Source organism: Rhea pennata, chromosome Z (assembly GCF_028389875.1).
Source record: "Rhea pennata isolate bPtePen1 chromosome Z, bPtePen1.pri, whole genome shotgun sequence".
Classification (NCBI taxonomy): Eukaryota; Metazoa; Chordata; class Aves; order Rheiformes; family Rheidae; genus Rhea; species Rhea pennata.
This window is the reverse complement of record NC_084702.1, coordinates 57,418,764-57,441,534: the sequence shown is the minus strand read 5'-3', so window position 1 is coordinate 57,441,534 and position 22,771 is coordinate 57,418,764. Positions and strand designations below refer to the sequence as shown.

Below are 22,771 nucleotides of genomic sequence, written 5' to 3'. Positions count from 1 at the left end.
TTTATTCCCTTTGGTGCTAAAAAGGAGTCCTGTCCTCAGTTTTAGACTCATGCCATCATGCTGCTCTCTGACCTGTGGCAGTCCAGTGAAATGATCAGGGTTAAATTTTTATTCTCTCGAGTGAACTAATCTGGTTTAGAGTGTGAACCCACCACTGGTTTACAGTGTGAACCCACAACAGTTGTGGTGTTTTCACAGAGGAGTGCGAGACTAGGGTGAAGGCCTTAAACCATGCTGTAGGGGAAGGGATAACGTTGCCTCTGAAGGAAAGCCAGTCTGATGTTGTGTTATTGCCATACTGGGCAATCTATCTTCCCTTTCCTCCCAACGTTTTCCACTTCTGTGCTGGATCTGGAAATCACATGACAAGAAAAAATCTTCTGCCAGATTAGCCTGTCAAACTAGCCTAGAAAAGAAAAAAGAAAGAGGAAAGATTTCTACCAAATCAACCAGTCGAATCAAGTTACCATGTGGCTGTATGACTGGGAGCAGATGGAAGTGTATAGCTGGTCGTGGCAGAGGGAGGGACTACACCTGACAGCTACATCAGTTCGAACCACTAGGGAACTTCAGCTGGAGGCAGAAGTTTCATAAAGTTTAAGCTAGTATAGGTTGATAATGCTTATCAAAGAGCAAGTCCTGTTCTGTTGCACTCTCCCCTCTCTTGGGTCACCAAAACCACTCTAGTAAAGCTATAAATTGAATATTGGGCCAAATATTTGCTTGGATTGTAACAACCTTTTTCTTTCTCTTTAATATATTCCCAGGATCAGTTTCTCAATACAACTTTTGCCAAACACTAGTTTTTGCACAAAGGAAGGGGCTGGAAGGAAATTCTGGGGACAGATGAGACTGTTTCTGTTGGTGGCTCTGAAATTAAACTTTGAGGTTTCTGTCTCATGATATGGAGTGAAGTGATCCAGCAGTTTTCTTTACTTCCTCCCCTCCCTATTGCTCTTGATGCCTATTTCACACCTATTCCAGCACTTGTCACATGTCCATGGTCTGATTCAACTAATCCAGCTAATTTGGGGTGAGGAATAGATTGTTTTCCTCTGGGCAGGTGGGTTGAATCTCCACGTTGAAGGGCTGATGGATGCCAGAGCAAGGTGGGGGTGAGCAGGACTGTGCGACTGGACAGTCAGTGGGGAGGCAGGGGGAGAGCCAACCCTCCTAGTGCTGGCTGGCTGCTCGTGGAGCCGGAACCTGAGGGAGGAGGTATGTGGTGCTGAATCCTCTACTTCAACCTCGCTGTGCTAGACCAGGCTGGTGAGCTCGGCAGATGCAGAGGGACCCAGGCTGCTCTGAGTTAGCTGCTCTTTTCTCTCCTTGCTAAAGCCATTATGTTTGTCTTTCTGATTGTTTCTTCGTAACCCCAGTGATTCCCCCTCCCCGCCAAATGATGAGTGCATGGCTCAGAAATTGTGTCTCAATGTGGATTTGTAATTTATTAGAGTTTGCAATTATGTAAAAGTAGGACATTGGTATGAAAGATCTGGTCTCTTCCACATTTATGTTTGAAACAGTCACATTTTCTATTAACTTTAGAGTTTAGTAGTAAATTAAGAAAATTAAAAACAGCAGTTAGTTACCTTGAAACAACCTTGAATGTATTTTTCTCTGCAATGTCAATGTTACAAAAGCTCAAATAAAATGCATACAAATAGTTTAAAAGTTACATAAATTAAAATCCTATTTACATGTATGGGAAAGAAAAAAACAGAAAATTGTGTTCTGTCCCATTTTTGCTTTGTCTAAAAAAAAAAAAAATCTGCTGGTTTGGCAACTGTGAGGGTGACATCAGCTCTTCCATTGTGAAAGATCTGCTTTCTTTTAGACAGCATTATGGCATTTCATCAAGCTTTGGTGATTCAGCTGAATTAAAAACCAACTGGATTTAAGTCTAAATTCCCATAACTACTAAACCAAACATATTTCTGACCACACAGTCATTGCTAGATGGCCTGTCTTGAAGCAGTATTGAAATTTTATATCTCATAGTAGGCACTTTTATTTGAGAATCAGAACTGAATGGAATGGTAGAAGAAAATGTACTCTTTACTTCAGAGTTGTTAATCAGAATCTGTCAGTATACACTTTTTTTAATCTAACTTGCTAAATTCATTAGTGAAGTTAGTAAATTTTATAAAATCTTCTAGACTACTCCTATGGACACTTTTACCTCCTCTTCAAAAGGAAGTTGACTTCTTTAAGTAAACTAGAAAGATATATTCAGATGAAATATGTTGATTGGATGGAGCTGTTTGGGGCTGAAAAAACTTCTGCTTCATTTAAAATTTCAGATTTACCATAAACTAAAACTTCAAAAGCATAATAAAATTGTAGTCAATTTATTTTGAAGATATCTATTCATAAAGGCAGACAGCCAAGACAGACATTCAGAGAACTTTTAAAAATGTTTTGTAATTTTTCTCCAAACTTGCATTGAGTAAAATTAATTGAACAAACTTTACATTGCTCTCCTTGACATTTGGAAAAAGGCATTACCTCATATATTGCACAATTAATTGCTAAAATAAATGATTGCTTATAGGGTGCTAGATCTGTGCAGATTGAACATATATATTACAATAGAGAGACCATTTAATTTCTGGTACTGATATATCATTCATGGATGTTAAAATTGCCTGCTAGCTACAGCATTATATATTATATCCACATATATACCAAAAGGATTCATCTTGATTATGGAATGGACACTCTAGGCTCCTCTAGGCACCATTTATTACTTACTGTGCCCAGGTGAAAGATGATTCCAGAGACTTTGCAGACCAGAAGTGATTTCTTCCCTGTTTTTATTACTGATGACCTGGCTGTTTTACAGTTATTAAAGTGAAAAAAAACATTCCTCAGTAATGGAATTATCCAATAACAGCAGAGGTTTATAGTAGGTGTAGGTATTTATAGATGAGTGCTCTGTGGACTTTGAATAGGATAACTATACTCTATGTCTGTGCCAGGCTAATACCCGGAATCCATTCCTGGAGAATCAAAATGTGAAGAAAAGCCACTAGTCTAATTAGCTGACTAGGTGTACATAATGGAATGGGGAAAACTGGAATGGGAAAATGATCAAGAATGCAGAAAAAAAGTACATTATTTGTTTCTCAGAATTTCCATTTCTCAGCAAAATTAAACATACTGCATGCTCATCAGCAACTCTATTGTCTTTTTATTACAAGTAAGTCATGAACCCAAATGACCCTCTTTATGTTAAAAAGTCAAGCGAGACCAACATGTGGCCCTGGAGCCACACAGGGTACTTAACCACTTTCCATGGTGTTTTATGCTGGTCTGACAGTCGTGTGCAAAGCTCAACCATAATCCCTATGGGAGGCCATAGCTCCAAGCCAGCCACAGCTCTGCTGCCATGGAGTTTTTGAGGTGCAGCTCTTGTTGGAAAAGTTGGCCTGTGGTTATACTTTGCCTCAGCTCCTTGGCATCCATCACTGTAGTATCCAGTACTAGGTATATCAATATCAATATATCAATATTAAATATGATGATTACCACTTTGGTAGTCTTATAGATACTAATCCCATGTTTCCTTTGGGATATAGATGCTCTCTTCTAGAATTTAGAGATGTTAAGTCACTTGATGACTGGCTCAATGCCAGCATCCTATCTGAAATTCAGTCATCCCTTGTTAGTTCTTCTTTTCTGTGCTTCAGTAGATCCTATATCTATTTGAAAATAACACCAATATTTTATATTTTTTTATGCAGCTCTCAATGTGTAATGTCTAGAGGCTAGATTACCTTTGTCAAATGAAATTTCTCTGACTTGGAAATTTTCTTTTTAATGTAGTGTTACCTCATAGTTGTTTCAGTGTTACCTCTTAGTATCTTAAGTGGGGTTTGTGTGTTTCATATGTAAGGGTCTGTAAATATGGACTTTGATATTAGTAATTCATCAATACTATTCAGTTCAGTTTAAATCTGTTTCCTGGCGGAAAAAAAAGATTAAAAGAACTAAAAAATTTTTTGTATTTTTCCATTCTAGGAGAAGTAAAAATAAAGTGCTCCTTTTAGAAGATCACATTTTGCTATGTTAGATCTTGTAGGCTGTATTAGAAAGTAGCTTATTCTCATTTAGAATAACTTTTTTTTTTAATTATTGTGCAATTATATAAAATTTTGGCCTTGTTGAAGTTTATGGAGACTTTTTGTGGCTGTTAAGAGTCCTGGATTTTACTGAGTAGATTTTTTTTTTTAAAAAAATCAAACATTGTAAAAAAACCAAGATGATGAATACTTTGAAACAACAGTAAGAATATTTTTATATGCTTACTACTGCCATTAACATTATGTTTAGGAGAACATGCATTTTGAAAGGTAACAGACTGAGCATGATATTCTAATGTAAATCTTATATTTGAAATCAAGCATCACTAAGAGAAAACTAAAATTAAAAGGAATAATAATGAAGACTGGAGCTAACTCACTAAATGATTTAAGGTCAGTGAACTTCACTGTGTGAGTTTCTGTGTATGGCACAGACCTTTGCATCATCAAAATGACAATAGGAAGTTTTAGTGCCTCAGGCTTCATCTGTTTCTTCAAAATTGGTGTTCTATTAATTCTTCCAAGGTTAAGGTCATGGCTATTTCTCAAACATTTTTATTTTAATAAAGCAACAGAAATTCTCAGAGTTTTGTAGAAAACTCATTATTGCCGTAGAGCAGCAAAAGGTCACAAAATGTCTTTCCTCTGTGAGGTAGCAAAAAACCTTATTTCTGCAGTAATTCATTGTAACAGTATAGGCTGGAGGAGGCTTTGACATTTCCAGAGTTTCCTTTCTGAGGTCAAGTAATTGATCCATACATCAGAGTTCAGAAAAAAAGAAATTAGTTAAAAGTATGTGTGTGCAAAGATCTTATTAGCCTGTGGAGCCATTTAGAAATTGCTATAGCAGACTTGTTTTCGTGTCTTTCTAAAATGTTTTAATTTTTCCCCTGGATTGTCACAGGCAGCCTGTTAATTAAGGCATCACACCTACTTGTGCAGCTTTACAAATTCGATTTACCAATAAGGATGGGCAAAGACAAGGTTATACAGATGTAACTGAAGTGGGAAAATCATAACTTTCAAAGGGCCATTGAGTTTTGAATTATCATTTGGAACTACCATGGAATATTTTATTTATTTATATATTTATTCTAAGCACAAAGGAAAAACACTAGGCTTTAAAAGAATGCGAAGACAAGCAAAAAATAATTTACTTTACATGTGTAGATGTCTGGAGGTAAGAGTATTATGGTAGATGAAGTGAATCTTTTCTGAATCTTTTCAAAAAATATGCAACATTTTCCCTCCAGCAGTGCGAGGAGTTATCTGTGTTCTGAAGCATCAAATATCTGTAACAGCCTCATAACACTGTGATAAACTTTTGGAAGAAATAACCATGAAGATGTTTTTCTACTCTCATCAATGATGTTTATTTATTATCTTAAAGAGAAAATGCTTCTTAATTAGACAATACTATTCAGCATTCCCTTGCAACTTTTATTTTTCATTTTTAAGATTTTTTGCTGTGGTGTTTCATAAGAAAGCAAAAGCCTGAGAAGCACTAAATAACCTGCTAATTATAGGTTTGTTAACATACAAAAAGTAACATGTATGTAAAAACAGCCAGGTCACAGAACAGATATTCCTTGTATATGGAGGTTTCATTAAAACAGTTTAAATGAACTAACTGAGCTTAGAATGTTTAGTTATTACAATCAGCGACTGGAATTTTTATATTTAACTTTTCCTGTTGTAGAACGGATTTTTTGTTTTCTGTATTTCCTTGTAGACATTCTCTCAGGAAGAATAAATTTGCAATAGACTCAAAATAACTACAAAGATAATGGGGAAAATATTGGTCAAGATTTAATATATATCTATATGTATTCTGAGACATGCAGTAGGGCCCAAATCCTGACTTTATTGTGATAACGATGGTAGCTGTATGTATTGTGGTATGTCTCAATAACCTTTTTTTTTTTTTTTTTTGTGATTCCTGCCATTGTTTCCATCTCTTCACAAAAGTGTAGGAGTTTCATATTAAGTTAATTGCAAGGAAAATATAATGAAGTTGCTTCAAATCATATATCCCAAGAAAAAATAGGCTAGCTATCTCTGGTGTATCCATTGGTTTTTTTTATGTAGACTCCAAGTGATGCTTTACTTTTAAAAATGATTATGTAGGCATTCTTCTCAGGAATAGTTGCTTCTGAATTCTAAACAAGAAGCTGCAAAAATGTCCTGCATTTTGTGGAAGATATTTCTAATTTCTTTTTTTTTTTTGACAGTTTGTTGACTGAAGTTTAGCTGTTACCACTAAAGAACATAGGACAATTTGCATAGGACCAAACTGGTGAGATTGTCACACTCGGCCAGGACAGATTATACCCCGTTTGCTGTCCTCTGTTCACTAGATCGCAGAGGAGAATCAGTTGCAGGAGGAACATGTTTTACGTTGTATGTACTTCATCAGAGCAATTAGAGAGAATTTCCTAAAACTTCTCCTGGAGTGTGCTTGGTTGTGTGCATTTCATGGTAAGCAATCAAACTAAGCAACAGTCTGCTTCAAAGAATGCAGTCAAGCAAAAGGTTGTTTTTGTTGTTACATTTCCATGAGTTTTTTTTTTATAAAATGCTAAACTAAAATCTCGATGAAGCACCATCTTACTGCATCTATATAACACACAGTGCAAAATTTTCTGTCTATGGACAATTGGCAGTTGAAGTGGCTTTAAAGGTACTTTGTACCCAAACAAATCGGTATCATTCATATTCAGCAATCTTGTTTTATATATACTGCAGTGGAAGGTCCAGAAGCTTCACCAAATTACTGAGAAGAGATGTTCATCCCTTAATATACAGTTCTGATGGCTTTGCATGGCTTTGCATTGTGCAGTGTAGACAGGAGTCCAAATAAGCGAGCATGTGCATCATTCCTTCAATGGTGAAATGCTTGACTCCATGGCTGCAGGATAGTAAAAAGCACTGTCTTTGTCAGAGAGGGTTCCTGGGAAATCTTCATCTACTTATAATGACTTTTTTTTCTTCTGTAGCTGTAGAGGAGAGAAATATCCCCAGGGTTTCCTCTCTGGTTTCTTTCTTAAATGCATGAAGAACAACTGTGAATTTCCAAACTGCTGAACTGACAAACAAATGAGGCATTTAAAAAGATTTTCCATTTATAAATAGAAGATATATATGGTCTAAATGTATCTTCTGACTGCAAAAATATTAGCTGTTCCTTTTGTTCTTTGTTTTTTTTTATTATTTTTCAATAAGATTTCTCTGAAAATTTTAGTCTTACTCTTTTCTTTCAGGTGAGTAGTTATGTTGAATCATCTGACTGGTTGAAGATTTTAGTGTCTTTATAAATTTTCATACTGCGTTAGGGACATAGTCAAGATATTCAAATAGTTTGGAAGAGGCCGATTTAATATTCATTGATAAAAATGAAAAATGTACTATGTTTGCTGTTCTCAGTGCTGTAACAACTAATTAGTAGTTTGGTCTAGTGCTTATATTAGATGAAAAACTTGAACCATGTTTAATGTATTATCTCCTGATATGTAGGTAAAGAAAAATCTTATGTTAGTTGCTGGTGCTTAATCCAAACAATAAAGAAAAGCAATTCAAGTAGAATGGAAACCAGTATCAGCTTAGATTGATGACCCTGTCCATAGATTTGTACTACTTTTGTTATGTGTGAACCTGATCAGTGTGATGAGAACAGCTTTTCAATTGCTAAACTGACCTTCACCAAAAAAGATTTATGCTCAAGAGTATTTGTACGTTATGTTCCCATATTAAGCCTCCTTACCACCCCTCTGTCCATGCTCCTCAGTTTTAGGTACTTCCAAACTAGGAAAACTGAAAGTAATCTGGATTTTTCTTTTTCTTTTTTCTTTTCTTTTCTTTTCTTTTTTTTTTTTTTTTTTTGTTTTTTTTTTTTTTTTTTGTTTACCATTCTCTCTCTCTCTCTCTTTTTTTTTAAATCATGTATGGAAGAATCAATCTTAATTCAGCTTTGGATTTTGTTTTTGTTGAATAGTTTGATTAAGCCCAAAATCAGACTGCCAGCAAATCTAAAACATTCTGTGCACACAAAGTATTTTAAATTTATGCATGCTAGAAAAACGCATACATAATTAAATTAAAATTTAAAAGACTTGAGAATCTGTACCAAATGATGCACTCACTATATTTGCATGTATTCCTATATAAATTCCAAGTCCTATGTACAAATCTGGTATGAGTGAAATTGAAATTACACAATCCCATCAGAATATCCCATCACCAATTTAAAGACTTATTTTCTCTTTTGTCATTCAAAATGTTTGCATGAGTTATATGATGTGAAACAGGAAGGCTGGAGGAAACCTCCATCTTGGAGGAGTGTCTCAGCTCTCCTCTCTGTAGGACTAGGCTTTGTCTCTGTAAGGTTTGTGCTATTCATAATGGGTTGTTGCATAAATAATCCTTCCCGCTTCCCTTAAATAATTCACAGTGTAATAGAAATAAACTTCTATGCTATGGGGACCTTGTGATATTACTTAAATATGGGAGTGAAGTTACCAGCTAAGTGATAGGGAGAGTTGCTTAGACAGACTGAAAATTTCTACTGCAGTAGAAGTCTGGAGAACTACGTTTTTAGTTATTAGGAGAATATCTAGGGAATCTTTTTGTATGGTATGCATTGTGAACTGCAAGGTGTCAAACTATTTAGCTCCCCAGGTTGGATAATACACGTACATGTTTCCGTTATAGGAAATGTTGATGGTATTATAGCTTTGTCTGGAAGCTCTTAAATGTACTTTGTTACTGACCTGCAAAGCAGAAGCACTTTTTTATTATTTGGTTCAGATGTGCTTCCAGTTTACCCTGGGAAGAGTGAGAGCCATCTAAAGAAACTAGTTCGTTGTGCCTTTCCTTAGTACGTGCTTTTCAGTCTTTTCCATTAAGTGGGTTGCAATTAAGCTTGGAGCCATTTGTGTTTTCCCTGTCATGTGGCTAAGCCTGCTGGTATATTATTATAAACAGAAGTTTGACGATAGAGAATGCTGTTATTTTTTGAATTTTCCTTTAGGAAATATACTGTATTCTTTTTATCTTTTTAAAGGTAGATAACTGTTAATGCCATTACTTTGCAAATGAAGAAATGGAGGTACAAGCTTTGTCTGCTTCTGTTATCTATGAAAGATGCTGACTGTATGTAGCTGCTTGTAGGTGAAGGTTGTTTTTATTGTGTAGGGCACTGGAAAATTGCAGAGATGCAATCCATCTGACAGTCAGCTAGGTTGTTTAGAATAACTCCTTGTGTAGGGCTCTATTTCTCAAATAAATAATAAACTAACATTCTTTTGTCTCCCTCCAAAACCCAATGTTTTGGAGCAATTCCCAGTGTTTCTTCCCCCCACACTAGTACGTAAGACTATAGGGTACAGAAATGTAGCATGCTTCAAGCAATACTGTTTTGGTTCCTCTAACTTTTGTGGTCAGGATCTCAGTAAATGCCATGTTGGAGAAAACTGTGTGTTGTTTGATCTCTTACTCTGCAAGAAAACTTCTCAGCATGGATCATCTTAATCATAGACTGAAGGAAGAATATTCTGGTTTTAGATGTACTGTCTATTTATATCACCACATTTTAGGATTCTACCAATTACTTGAATTGGTCTCATGATTAGAAGGAGAAAAGAGAGGTAGGGGAGTAAGGAGAAGAATAGTTTATATATGCTTGTTGGATCTGTGCAAATATATAGTTGGCTAGATAAACATAGCAGATATATGTAATCCCATACATATTCCCTTTTTTACATCTCAGCTGAAAGATTGCAGTTTATCTTCTTCCTTTCTATGATTAGAAATTAGAGAACAGAAATTAAATGAATATTTCCTTAAATAATTTTGTTAAATAATTTTATTACATTTAATGACATTTTCCCACAATTTATCTATTAGACTGAGTCCCTGGAAGTTGAGCCTGCCTTTTACCAAAAAAAAAGAAAAAAGAAAAGAAAAAGAAAAAAAGAAATCCAAATTGTATTTTGCTTTGCTTTGTAAATCTATACAAACAGGTAGATATTTACTACTTAAATCTTTTTATGCAAACTGTGGTGTTTTATACAAACAGAGTATTTGAAATGTTTACTTTGCAAAGTGTTGGCTAGCAACACTAGAAGAATAGAAAAGGTTTCATGCTACATAGAAAATAAATAGATTTTTGGTCATTTTTGTCTTTTTCATGGTGATCAGTTATTTTTGTGTTAGATATCCGAGTTTCTGATAGGTAAGGAGGATTGTATAAGCTGAGAAATGGATGATCAAAGCTCATGTACATATTCATTGCTAGAAGGGCTGGGAAGAAATATTTCTTCCTATTTTCCATCCCTATAATCATTGCACAATTGGATAGGTGAACTAATGACTTACTTGGAGGCTGTAAGCATACGTAAAAATGCACAGGAAGAAAATATTTTTCTCCAGAAGAGCTACCAGTCCAACCTAAATGATGTGTTGGCTCAAGAGCACACGTGGAGTACTCAGTGAGGTCAAAAGGGGTTTGTTGAAAGGGTAGGAAGGAAAGTCCAGGGCTAGGCACATTCCAAGCCTAGAGCATAGAAAAATGAAAGTGAAATGAAAGTGAAATGAAAGAAAGGATTGCTCAGATGACATAGTCAGAGTAAGGAGTTTTTGGTTTATATTTTCTGTTTTAGTTGTCAGGTATTAATTACTTTCAGGGACACACTGCTAAATTGAATGTACCAAGGAACTTATTTGGTATGGCAAAACCTGTCTTTTTGTGATATTTGTGTTCTTTTTAATTTAAAATTGTATGACTAAAGCAAGAAATAATGTAGATATCAGATTCTTAATCACAGTGGTGAAAATCTGGTGTGAATCCATTATTTTAGTGACTTTACTCTTTATTTTCATTGTGAGATAAATGAAAAACAATCCTTAAGCAAGTAACTGACTTGCTTGCATTGATATGGATTGTTCTGTGCTTTGGAAGGCACTGATAATATAAATGAATATTCTAATCTACTTATGCCATCCCTTCTTTTAAGAAAAGCATTACAAGTTAAACTAGAGGGTATGCTAGAAATGACTTATGTACCTGTAATTCTGAAACTACAGTAAAATCTAAATCTTAATTGTATATTCTTACCTTTCTATGAAAATATCTACCCTTTTAGTTTACTACACATAAAGATTAATATAATAAAGAATTTGTGTAAATCTGCCTGGGCATATCACTTTTTCTGTAAACAAAGTATTTGTCCTGAAATGAAAGTAATGTGGTAAAATCTTGTATGTGATGGAAATAAGAATAGCTGTGCCGTGTCAGACCAAAAATTGCTGTTGCTCATATAGGTCCTGTTTCCAAGAGTGGTCGTAGTGTAAGAAAAAGTGTGAGAGGGCAAGCACATAAAAATACATCCCCCGTGAACTCCCCCACAACCTGCAGCTCATGGAGCTCCTTGTATTTGGGTTGTATTTTTGTGTTTAACAGCCCTTGATGGATTTTTCTTCCAGTTTCCAGTTTTATCACTCCTTCAAGCTGTGTGAATTTTTGGCATCTACACCATCCAATGGCAAGGAATTCCACACTTAAGCTGAGTTAGTGATACCAAAATATATCCTGTTTGTTCTGAATAGGGTTTCATAGGTTAGTTGAGGGCCCTTCTCCCCAAATTAGGAATGATGAGTTGTTCGCTATTCAGATTGTTAGTGCCACTCAATTTCACAGATCTCTGTCCTGTCCCACATCAGTTGTCTGTCTTTGAGGATGAAGAGACGTTTAGTCATTCCTCATATAGAAGCTGTCCCATACCTTTGTCGTCTCATGTCTTCGAACGTCTTCTAGTTTTTCTGTATCCGCTTTGTAATGTGGGGACCAAAGCTGCACGCAGTGTCCAACGTGAGGCATGCCATGGAGCTAGGCTGTGGCATAGTGTTCCTTTTTTTGCCATTCCTAATATTAGTTTTCCTTTTTTGACTGATGCTGAACATCAGATGCTGTACATATGCTGGTGCATTAGCAAGACTTAATGCTCTGAAAGACCACTCACTTTTCCTATGCTCTGGTCGTAATTCAGGATGTTATTTGTACATTTATCTGGTAGTAAATTTTTCAGCTTCTAACCTGAAGGGTATGCTATGGAATATTCAAACTGATAAAATGGCAACTATTTTTGCAAATGCAACTATTGTTTTTTCAATGTATTTTGATATCTGTGCGATGATTTTTAAGCAGAATTGATTGATGTCTCTTTTCTGAAAATCAGATCTCTTGAAGATACAGATAAGCTATTGGAAATTATTAATCAATTTATGCCAAAATGAGGAATATGTCTGTTTATAGAGACAAATTATGTGCAACAATGAAAATAAATCAACTAAGCTGAGGTTTTCATAGTGGGCTGAGGGCCAGATTTATTAAAGTATTTAGATCATAAACTACTTTTGTGGATAAGGAGGGGTTGGCCACCTCAGTTTCTTTTAAAATCTGACATAAAATGAGTTTTCAGGCTGTTAAGACTGAGGATGGTCTTGGAATATTATATAAACTTTGAAGTCACTTATCCAAGGGCAATATTATTTGAAGTATTATATTTTTATTTTTTTCTACAGAGCTATAAAATCTATTTAAATACTTTTTTGGTAACCCACTACTGCCACAAAAACAGTAAAATATTTAGATTAATTTAATGGTTGTAGCATTAAATATTTAAAAAGAAACAGCTGAATGAAATTCCATTGCTTTCTGAGGTAATAAAAGTATAATTTCCCAATAGAATACTTCAAAGGAAGTAAAGCATCTGGTGATGCTCACAAGGCAGCTTCAGGAAAGAAGCTTCTGTTTGAAAATAAGAAAACTGAGGGCAAAGGCTATCATATATTTTTAAGGTAAAAGAAAAATTTTAGTATTTAATTGGCCACTGATACATTGGTGATCACAGGGCAGAAAAAAAAAATTTTTTAGCCTCTTTGCATAGGCAAAGGCATCGTAGTTCTGATATATGCCCTAACTCTATAAAGTGAGTATGTGGGCATTTGAGGGCAGACTTGATAAGACAGATCCATAAAAGGCATCTGTCTGGTTGCTGAATTAGTTGTATTAGGCTATTGTTGCTGTCTGGTCAACCATGCTGAAAAAATAAGAAAATAAAGCTGGAGCAGATGAAGAGAAAAACTGCTGAGAATCCTAGGGAATGAACATTTTATAGAGAAAACAAAAAGAATGTGACTTGTTTAGTCTACCAAACTGGAAAAGGGAATTCTGTAAAATTCATACTGCAGGGAGAAGACTGTCCAATAATTTTGCATTTCATCTGTAATAACAGAAGCTGAAGAATAAAGACAGAGGTGGAAACTTAACAGCAGGGCTGAAAGGAAGAAGAAAGTCAGGTAAATGTTGGAGGAAGGAATATACTAGTTTGAGACAAATTATATGATGGGATGAATTACGTAATCTGGCAGTCCTATAAATATGCTGTGTTGAGCTCACTCCAGTGAGCATCAGTCTATTTTCTGTGGCTGGTATGTCTGATAAAAGTTGACCTGTACTGCCTGTGAAGTAATGTGCTTGGCCGAACAACAAACAGTACATTTCTTTGGCAGAAGACACAGACTTGCACTGGGTGAATTAGCATGACTGATAGAGTTCTGCATATGCAGCTCAGTGTGAGTGCACTTGCCTTTTTCTCTTCAGTAATTTTTTCTCATAGATAATACTCTATCAGACAACCTCAACTGCAAGCTCTGGTAAAAGTATTTGCTCAGTTTTAAGAATTACTTGTTTTCATTACCTGAAACAAATAAAGATTTTTTTAAAAATCAGTTTAGCTTTTAGAGCTTTATTATGAGTTTGATACATGGCATTCCAACAATATTTTGAAAAGTGTATCTAAAAATACAATCTTTCATACTGTTTGTTTCAAGTATTTTAAATAACTTATATTGTGTATTGCTGTGGCTTCACATACACTAGATCAGCAACTGGAAGAATTTTCTCCATGCTAAACCTTAAAATTGGAAATGTGAATTCATAATTTTTCCTTTAGACCAAACCCTAGTATTGCAATTTTGGGATTCAATGTACAAATCACGTGCTTGTGTTTTTTTGATCTGCTGGCTATCTTTCATTGTGCTCTTTAAGAAGGTAAATGGCAAAGATGAGTATTCCCAGTAACAAAGAGCATGACAGAATAATACATAATATAATGATGAGAATTAAGCAATATTAATCTTTTAAAAATTATGTATCTGCTACAGACATCACACATGTCTGCATGTGTGCATTTATTTTCCACAAGAAAATCTTCTAGGAGATTTTTATTAGGTTTTCTCTTTTTATAGTTTGTTTTTTTAAAAATCATCAGTTTCAGTGCTTCGTGATCTAAACTGAATTGAGCCCTCCCTATCTGTATATGCTTATTCTAAACAAGTGGGCCTCTCTTATAGCTGTATGTATCTGGAAACATTATAGAAGTAAGATGTAAACAGGGAACTTGAGTATGCACAAGAAGCGCTTATCAAAGAAAAAAAAACGATTCCAAATATAAAGACCAGTAATAAAACAGAAATTTACCAGGATCTTCATAAAAACTAGAGATATTGTGTCCCAGCATTTTATTTCCAGACTTCCTTTTGCTCTCTTCTGTCTGATCTATCTGTATATTTGCCTCACTGTGACTTAACAGTATTTACTCTTTTTAGAAGCCTCTAGTTCTGCTTCTAATACTAAGTATCTCACACCATTGTATAAGTTTTTTTGATTGTTTGTTTTAGTGGCAAAAGTCTGCCTGCTGAGTCCTTTAGATTTCCTAAATTAATTGAAAGTTATCTCTTGAAAGATGCAAGAAAATCGAAATTGGTTTCTCTCTACCTCCTGATGTCTTGTTTCTAGTCAGATTACAGAACTGCCTTTAGTTTTTCTTTTTGTAAACAGTTATCAGCTGATACAGTTAATATAAAAGTCTTGGATTTATTTCTTAAAGTCAGATCTTGTTTATAAAAGCTGAGATTCGAGATGGCTATTAGTTTGGATGCTCTTGGTGTGTCTGTCTGACTCCCTCCTGCTTTCAGTAAAGACCTGGACTTCTGATCATCCCTGGTACATGTATGTTAATTTTTTTCTGAGCTTCCTTTAGAAAGAGCTACAAGATTCCTCCTGAGAGGAAATTTGGGCATAGCTGACACTTGACAGAGTTTGCTGCAGTATCTGGAGATGGGTCTGTGTCATATTTGACTTTCTACCCGAAACACATGAAGACATGCCTTTCGCTCCCTCAGTTGCTATGCCTTAGAATTACCTCTCTGGCCAGTTGCAGATCTGTGTGAATGCAGCCAGCTTATTCCAGAGGGAGTTAGCTCACAGTCTGTGGATAAAAGTCAGGACCTATGACTTGTTCACTGGAGTGATCTAGGAGAATTAGCACTGAATCAGGAGAGTTTTCAATCCTGTATTCCTAACTGGAACAACATAGCAATTACAATCATGAGTCGTCTTAATATGTGCTTGTATATGAGATTATTGCCCACAGAGTTATTTGAACTCAGAAGTGACTTTCTCCACTGGCAACCATATTACTTTTTGTGGGGCAATTCAAGATCTAAGAGCTAAATATATCCAGTGAATTGTAACACAGATCTTTGTACACACACACACATACACACACACACACACACACACACACACACACACACACACACACACGTATATAAAACAAATACTGCACTTGACACACAAAAAATAAGCAAATTATACTGGTTTGTTTTCTAACAGAATTCTAAAAATGACTTCATGCTTATACAATGTTTCTAATTTAGTTTACTTTCTGTCAAGGTCTTGGCATTGACAACAGGACATCTTTATCACAGAACAGTTCTTTTACATGGGATGATGCACTTTTCAATATCTCCATGCATGCAGCAATTCGACATGGAAAATGGAAGTTACTGACTGGATATCCAGGTATTGAAGTAACTCCTTTTCATCCAACATGTCATATTTCCCTTCCCCCTGCCCCAATTTCATTTTATTTAATAAGCTATCAATTCGTTTATTTACTCCCAAGTTTTCAGGGTTTTGATTATGTGCCAGAATCTAGGTGGGGCACTTTTAGAATGCATACAATGCATACAAAACCCTTGCAACATCGAAGAATATAAGTGACTTTCACTGTTGTGGAAAAACTATCAAATAGAAAGTCCATGAAATGACTTGCTTTGAAATTAAGAGAAATGAAATTCTGAATCCCAAAGGTGAAGCTTATTGCCTTCCTAACGATGGTGCAGCTCCTTTGTACAAATAAGACTCTTGTAGAGGTAGTCCTGGTCTATGGAGACTTGGGTGCTGGGCTAGAGTTAAGGATTGCAGGAACAACCACTGGCCAGTGGCTTGACAAGCAACCCAGTGATTTTCTTGATTACAATGTAACTGCCTCTCCACACTACTGCTGTGTATCTGAGAATTAACCGTTAGTCTATTCCTGTTTCTGTAGGCTGCAGTCACTGGTTCCCTCCGCCAACTCTGTTCAATGAGTCAGTGATTCAGTCGTCTGATCCACCAGCAAAGAAACTTTGGCTTTTTGATGTTGTTAATGATCCTGAGGAGAAAAACGAGTTGTCCGAAAGATATCCTAATGTGGTGAAAAAACTGCTATCACGACTTCAGTATCATTATAAACATTCAGTGCCTGTGTTCTACCCTGATGAGGATCCGCACTGTGATCCAGCAGCAACTGGGGCCTGGGGTCCTTGGGCATAGTGCACAGCATTGCACCCTGTAAAACTCACCAGTAGTGGAGTCTGATTTGTAGTCTTGGGGTTTTAATCATGTATTTCTTACTTTGTTTTTTTTTTTTTTTTACACTATTGTTAATTGTGAGTTTATTCCTTGAGTAATTCAGTCTTTCTTATTCTGAAAATTTGGTGGAAATTTTATTTCAGTCCTCTCCACTTTCTTCTCCTCAACAATTATACGTGAAATGTTGATAAAATTAGAAATCTGTTGTTTGAATATTTTTTGTCAACAATGTGCCTTTAAAGTCAGATATTGCTTCTCCCTCTGAAAGAGATTACTTCTATTAAAAAGATGCTATGAGTCATGGCAGCAGGATCATTCAGAATTCTGTTGTGGAAGAAACTGATGTTTCATTTCATGTTTGCCCAGAAGACAAAATTTATCAGAAGCTGTTACATATCTGTAAAGAGTAGAAGAAATATAGCCGTTGACATAACTTATACCTTTGATGTGCACTTCTGACCATAAAAGAGATCAGTCAGAAATCTCCAAGAATAAAAAAACCCCTTCCAGTATAAGCAAAACCCCTTGTTCCTGTTCACTGCTAGCATATGAAAGTGGGGCAGAGAGAGGTGGTCGACTTGAGGACAGGGCTGCCGTGCAGAGGGACATTAACACATCGAAGAAATGGATGAACAAAAACTTTATGAAGTTCAACAAGGGCGGAGTCCTGTACTTAGAACGGCAAAACCCCACACAACAGTACAGGCTGCGTTCTGATTGGAAAGACAGCATTGCTGTGGGGAAGAAATTGAACAAAAAATCACCATATGAGCTAGTGATGAAGAAGGCCAAGAACATATTGGTCCATATTAACAAGAGTGTAGCCAGCATATTGAGGGAACGATCATTCCCTTTTATTTAGCATTAGAGCACTGCATCACATTTTGGGCTTCCTTGTACAAGAAATACATTAATATACTGGATTGAGTCTAGTGGAGGGCCACAGAAATGAGCACATGACAAATGAGGACAGGCTAAAGAACTTGGTTAGTTTAGCCTGAAGAAGAAAAGACAAAGAGGAGACTGCTATTTTCAGTGAGCCAAAGGAAGGGCATAGAGAAGATGAAGTCAGACTCAGAGGTGCAAAAAGAGAAGACAAGAGGCAACAGACACAGGCTGCAATGCAGGGAGTTCCAATCAGACATAAGGAAAAAAAATCTCACCATGATAGTGGTCAAATACTGGAACAAGTTGCCCAGTGAAATTCTGGTATCCCCATCCCTGGAGATGTTCAAAACTGTTGGAAAACGTTCTGAATAACCCAGTCTTAACTCTGAAGTTGGATCTAATTTGCAGATTGGCCCTGCTTTAGTGGTGGTCGAGAGAACAACCAGACGACTTCCAAAGGGCATTTTCAGCCTGCATTATTTATTGATTCTATGGGGAACAAAGCTTTAACGCTCACTTACTGCTTGCCTTCCTGATGGGTACCCTTTCTGCTCAGATTGTTTTTTTTTTTTATTATCATAGCAGCAACTGTTTTCATCTTGAAGTGGGCTCTGAGCCAAGGGGAAAATAGGCCAAACAACTTTACCCAGTTACTCACCAAATTTATGCGAGAAGATAAACCCACCAGCTCTCTTAATGTTGTAAACCTCTGGAGTCTAGCCAGAATTCTATTACTGCTTTTCAGTGTCCTTAGCCAGATTCTCAGGCTGCAAAACTCTAGCTGTCATCCTCTCTAGAAAGCAGAAACTTAACTGCATGTTTTCAGAATCTGGGACCAAGTCCTGTGATTTGCTCTAAAGTTTTGCACACCTTTTCCCATTTTCCTTCAGGAGACATCTGCTAACTGTTAGAAGAGTCATGAAGAGAGAGTCACACTTGACAATTTTTTTTAAAAAACTACAAAGATAAAGCACAGAAAAGATGGAACTTGAGGAAACCAAAAACATGTATTAAAATAAACAAATTCCTACCTTCTGCTACAGTTGATTCTCCATTACACTATTTTAAACCTAACTTGCCTTTCCCACCTTTGATGTGTTCTTACATATATTAGAAGGGAAGCTAAAGTTCTCCAGAAGCCTGTTCACTTGTTTGTCTTTTCCCCAGAGAGTCTTATGTTTTTCCCTTCTTTGTCATTTCTGCCTCTTTATCATAGTATTTTTCCATTCTATTTCCTTCACTGTCTTCAGCCTTGAAGGTGGGTAAAGAAGAAAGATGAATTGGAAGAGAATAATTCCCTATGCTGGGCAAACATATTCTCCATGGTTTAGTCTGATGTCTTGGAAGTCTGTGTCAGACTAAGGTTCAATCCATCTCCATCACTGATTGAAAGCAAATAGGAGGAGTAAAGGGCAAGCATATGTGACAAGTTCTCCAGAATGTCTTTCATATTCTAACTGTGGCTCGGAGAGGAACTGAACCTCAGATATTTAACTTCTAAGTATTTAGTAGCACTCAGTGTAAATTCTTATTATTCACACAGTCTTCTTTCACAGTTAGGAGTTCTACAGCCTAACTGCACAATGTGTGAAGAGTCACCTCTTGTTTATGATCTGCTTCTAGGCAATTTGAGTTTTCACTGATCAAATATATATGGTGTGACAGAAGGCCCTATTATATCATGTTTAGCAACTTTCATATTAACCATTTTCTTTATAATAAAAAACAATTTATATGTTCTGTAGAGGTGGTCTCCAAACTGATACATGAACATCTCTCCTTCCATTTCACAAAACTATTTTCAACTTTTCTTTCTATTTTGGCTTCACAGCAAACATCATTTCACTCTCAACCTCCAAGAGGTTCTTTAAGATAACTTTCTGAGACAAACTGTTATCTGCTGCCCACAGGAAGGGATCGAAAATGTAAGCAACAGAACCTTTTTGTAAGCTACTTCATCCCCTTGACAAAGCTTACATCTTTTTTCAGTAGCTCTAGAAAACCTTTATTGTACTTCCCTTTCCTGACTGTTACCTTTAATCTATTTTATACCAACATAATGATTTATACTGGTTTCAGCTTTTATCTTTTTAATACTGCAACTTTAAGCTTCATATCTTGATTTTTTTGTAACATAAAAGTAATTATGTACAGTTCAGAATATGGGATTCTGAAAGTATGAGGTGTCACTATATCTCATATAACTTTCAGAATTACTATTTCTGTACCTTACCTATTAATTATATAGTTGGGCCTTCAAATGGCTTTTTAAAATAAATCATCCAAGTATCAGAGATTCCATCTATTTAGTTCTCCTTTCCTTATTTATTCAGAATTTATTGGTTAATTTATTCTTGCAGTCAATATGTAGGTGGAGAGGTTGACAACCATTCCCCAGTACATACGGGAAACTAGGTCCAATCAATTTACATTGTTATCGCTCTTGAGAGGATTAGGGGGGAGAATATTTATTTAGAACTCTGTTTACGCTAGTAAATATGTAAGACTTGAAAGCTACCCATTCTCAGTCAATACCACATATGACATTTTAGTTTCTAAAAGTGATTACTGGATTTGGTTGCCACAATAACAAAAGACTGGACTCAGGAATGTGGGGCAGAGATGGGCCCCCAAGTCACTGTGTATCATTCAGTGTTCTGCATTCACATTATATGAGAAAGAATGTTGGCTTATCCACAAAAGTGGTAACTTTTGTCAATGGTACTTCTTCTACAGGTACTATTTCCATTATGCTGTTGTCTAATATCATGGAACAGAAAAAAAACCTATCAGCTAACTTGCAATATCCGAGATAATTTATGTGCTCGAGTTCTCCCTTCAATGCTAATTCCTTGACTACAGTTAGAAAGGAAAAAGAACTTCTAATTTTAATTTCAAAAGTAAGTAGAATTGTTACATGTTCTTTTTTCTCTGTGTCCTGCAATCTGTATTTTATTATCTTGCTGATACAAGTCCATCTGCCAGCAAGAGACTGTGGTATGTCACTGTTTCCTGTGGTATAGAATTCATTTTCTATTTCCCCTTCTTCCTAACAAACAGATATTGTATTTTAAAAGTTTGTTATTTTCTCAGCTACAGAGTAAATAATTTTTTGTTTTAATTCCTGATTGTTTTCCCTGGATGGTCGTCCATAAAATATTTTAATTGAACTGGGTTAGGAAAAAACCCAGCTAGCCCTTACATTCAAGTTGGCATCAGCAGAGAGTTATATACAATTTAGTTGTTTCAGATTGGGAAGTACAGAATTCTTTATATGTTTTGTGGCTACATGAGTAGCATTCAAAAATGCAAGCATTTTGAACTCTTTAAGTAACACTTCATTTCATCCCTTTCCAAGTTTTAAGATTCAGTCTTAATCTAGCAAACTTCTGAATATTTCAGATTTGAAAGTCTCCATTTTTATATTGTAAAAGTAGTTTAAACTTTAGAAAAGTAACCATGTTTTGGAAGAATGCTCATACTGGCTATACATTCTGTTGTTTACAGAAGGTGGTAAACAAACAAGGAAAAATCCTTTCATAAGCAAAACAGAAGATCTGAACCTGTTCTTGAATCCAAAGCCCTATATTTTACCTGTCAATAATTTGTTCAGAGAACATGGATTTCCCTAGAGTTGATATGAATGGGGCTTACATGAAAACCTGAGTTTAATTCTTTTCAAAATACCTAAACAGAAGAACCCAGAGTTTAAACACTATCAGGCTGTATGGATTTGAAGATGTGCCAGTAGTCCTTGTTGGCTGCTTGGTATTTGCCTCTTATCTCACTCTCTGACAAAGTGGTTCAATAGCAATAATGCTGCTAGGGATATTTCCAAAGCTCTTCCATGTTTTCTTTAAGAAACAACAGAGGAGCTTGAGGTTTGGCAGAGAATCCTATTAGGGTGAACTGTGCCATCCCACTGCCACGCAGAAAGTCCTGATAGAAGACGTAATAGTGATAGATACCCTCTATGTGTGATAGAGGGCCTGGCACACTAAGATATGCAGTCTGTATGTGAGATCAGGTTTATTCTTCTAGGATCTGGGAAATCTAAATGAGAAACAGGCAGATGACTTAAAAAACACAGGAGGCAGTCTAAATAAAAAAAAAAATTTGTCAATACAGAAATATGTAGTGATCCAAACTCTAACCACAGGTGTAGGCTGTGCCTTAGCCAAGGACCACCACATCATTTCCAAGACGTAACTGTTGTCAAGGCAGAATTTTCTTTCCTGCCTGTTCCTTCCTTTGGCAGTCCCCTTGCAAGTGCCACTGAAACTAGACCCTAAGCTGTGTCTCTCTCATAAGACTAACTTTAACTCTTATAGTAGGGATGGGCTGAACCTTAGCCCAACACCCTAAGTCAAGACCCGTGTGAAAGAGCTCTGAGGAGACAATTCTTTCTGAAGCCTACCCATTCCATTCACATCACCTTTGCAGATTCAATCTGCATGGGGCCCCAGACTTTGTCTCTATACTAACTGTAATCTTAATACTAAACTTTACTCTTAAACTGCATGTGAGCTGAGCCTTAATCCAAGATCCAGGTTGTGGCTGAGATGCAAAAGGCATACTTTTTGGTTGCAACCCTTCCTTTGCTAGTCCCATTCCACTCCAGAATAACTGAATACCTAGGCTTTGTCTGTCTTCCACCACTAACCGTAGCAGTAGGCTTTGTCATTTTCCAAAGTTGAACACTAACCTTAGCTCATGACCTCAGGCTGTGGTCCTGAGGAGGAGCTCCTCAGGGAAGGATTCCTTTTGCAGCCCAAACTCTCACCAACCCTTGGCAACCCCATTGCAGCCCCACCACAACAGGACTCAGTCTTTTTCTCTCCTTGAATCCTAACCATACCTGGGGTCTTAACCTCAGACAATGCCAGCCATGGCCCAGATAAAAATTTTCAAGAGAGAATATTTTTGCAGCCCAAATCTGCCATTGGCAGCCTCCCAACCACTAGAACCCTAGGCTTTGTCTCTCTTCTAATCCTAATCCCAACTACAAAACAAGTGTGACTGTAGCATGGGCAGTTTCCTT

General features: G+C 36.3%; 1 protein-coding gene across 1 annotated transcript in view; it reads left to right on the top strand.

Annotated features, from left to right (window-relative positions):
• ARSB (arylsulfatase B) overlaps positions 1-16,901 on the top strand; it is a 59,847-nt gene extending 42,946 nt beyond the window's left edge. The window contains exons 7-8 of the mRNA XM_062600387.1: positions 15,880-16,008; positions 16,538-16,901. Of these exons, the coding sequence (XP_062456371.1) occupies positions 15,880-16,008; positions 16,538-16,803 (395 nt within the window). The 3' untranslated portion in view covers positions 16,804-16,901. The remainder of the gene's footprint in view (positions 1-15,879; positions 16,009-16,537) is intronic.
• Positions 16,902-22,771: the final 5,870 nt, after the last annotated feature.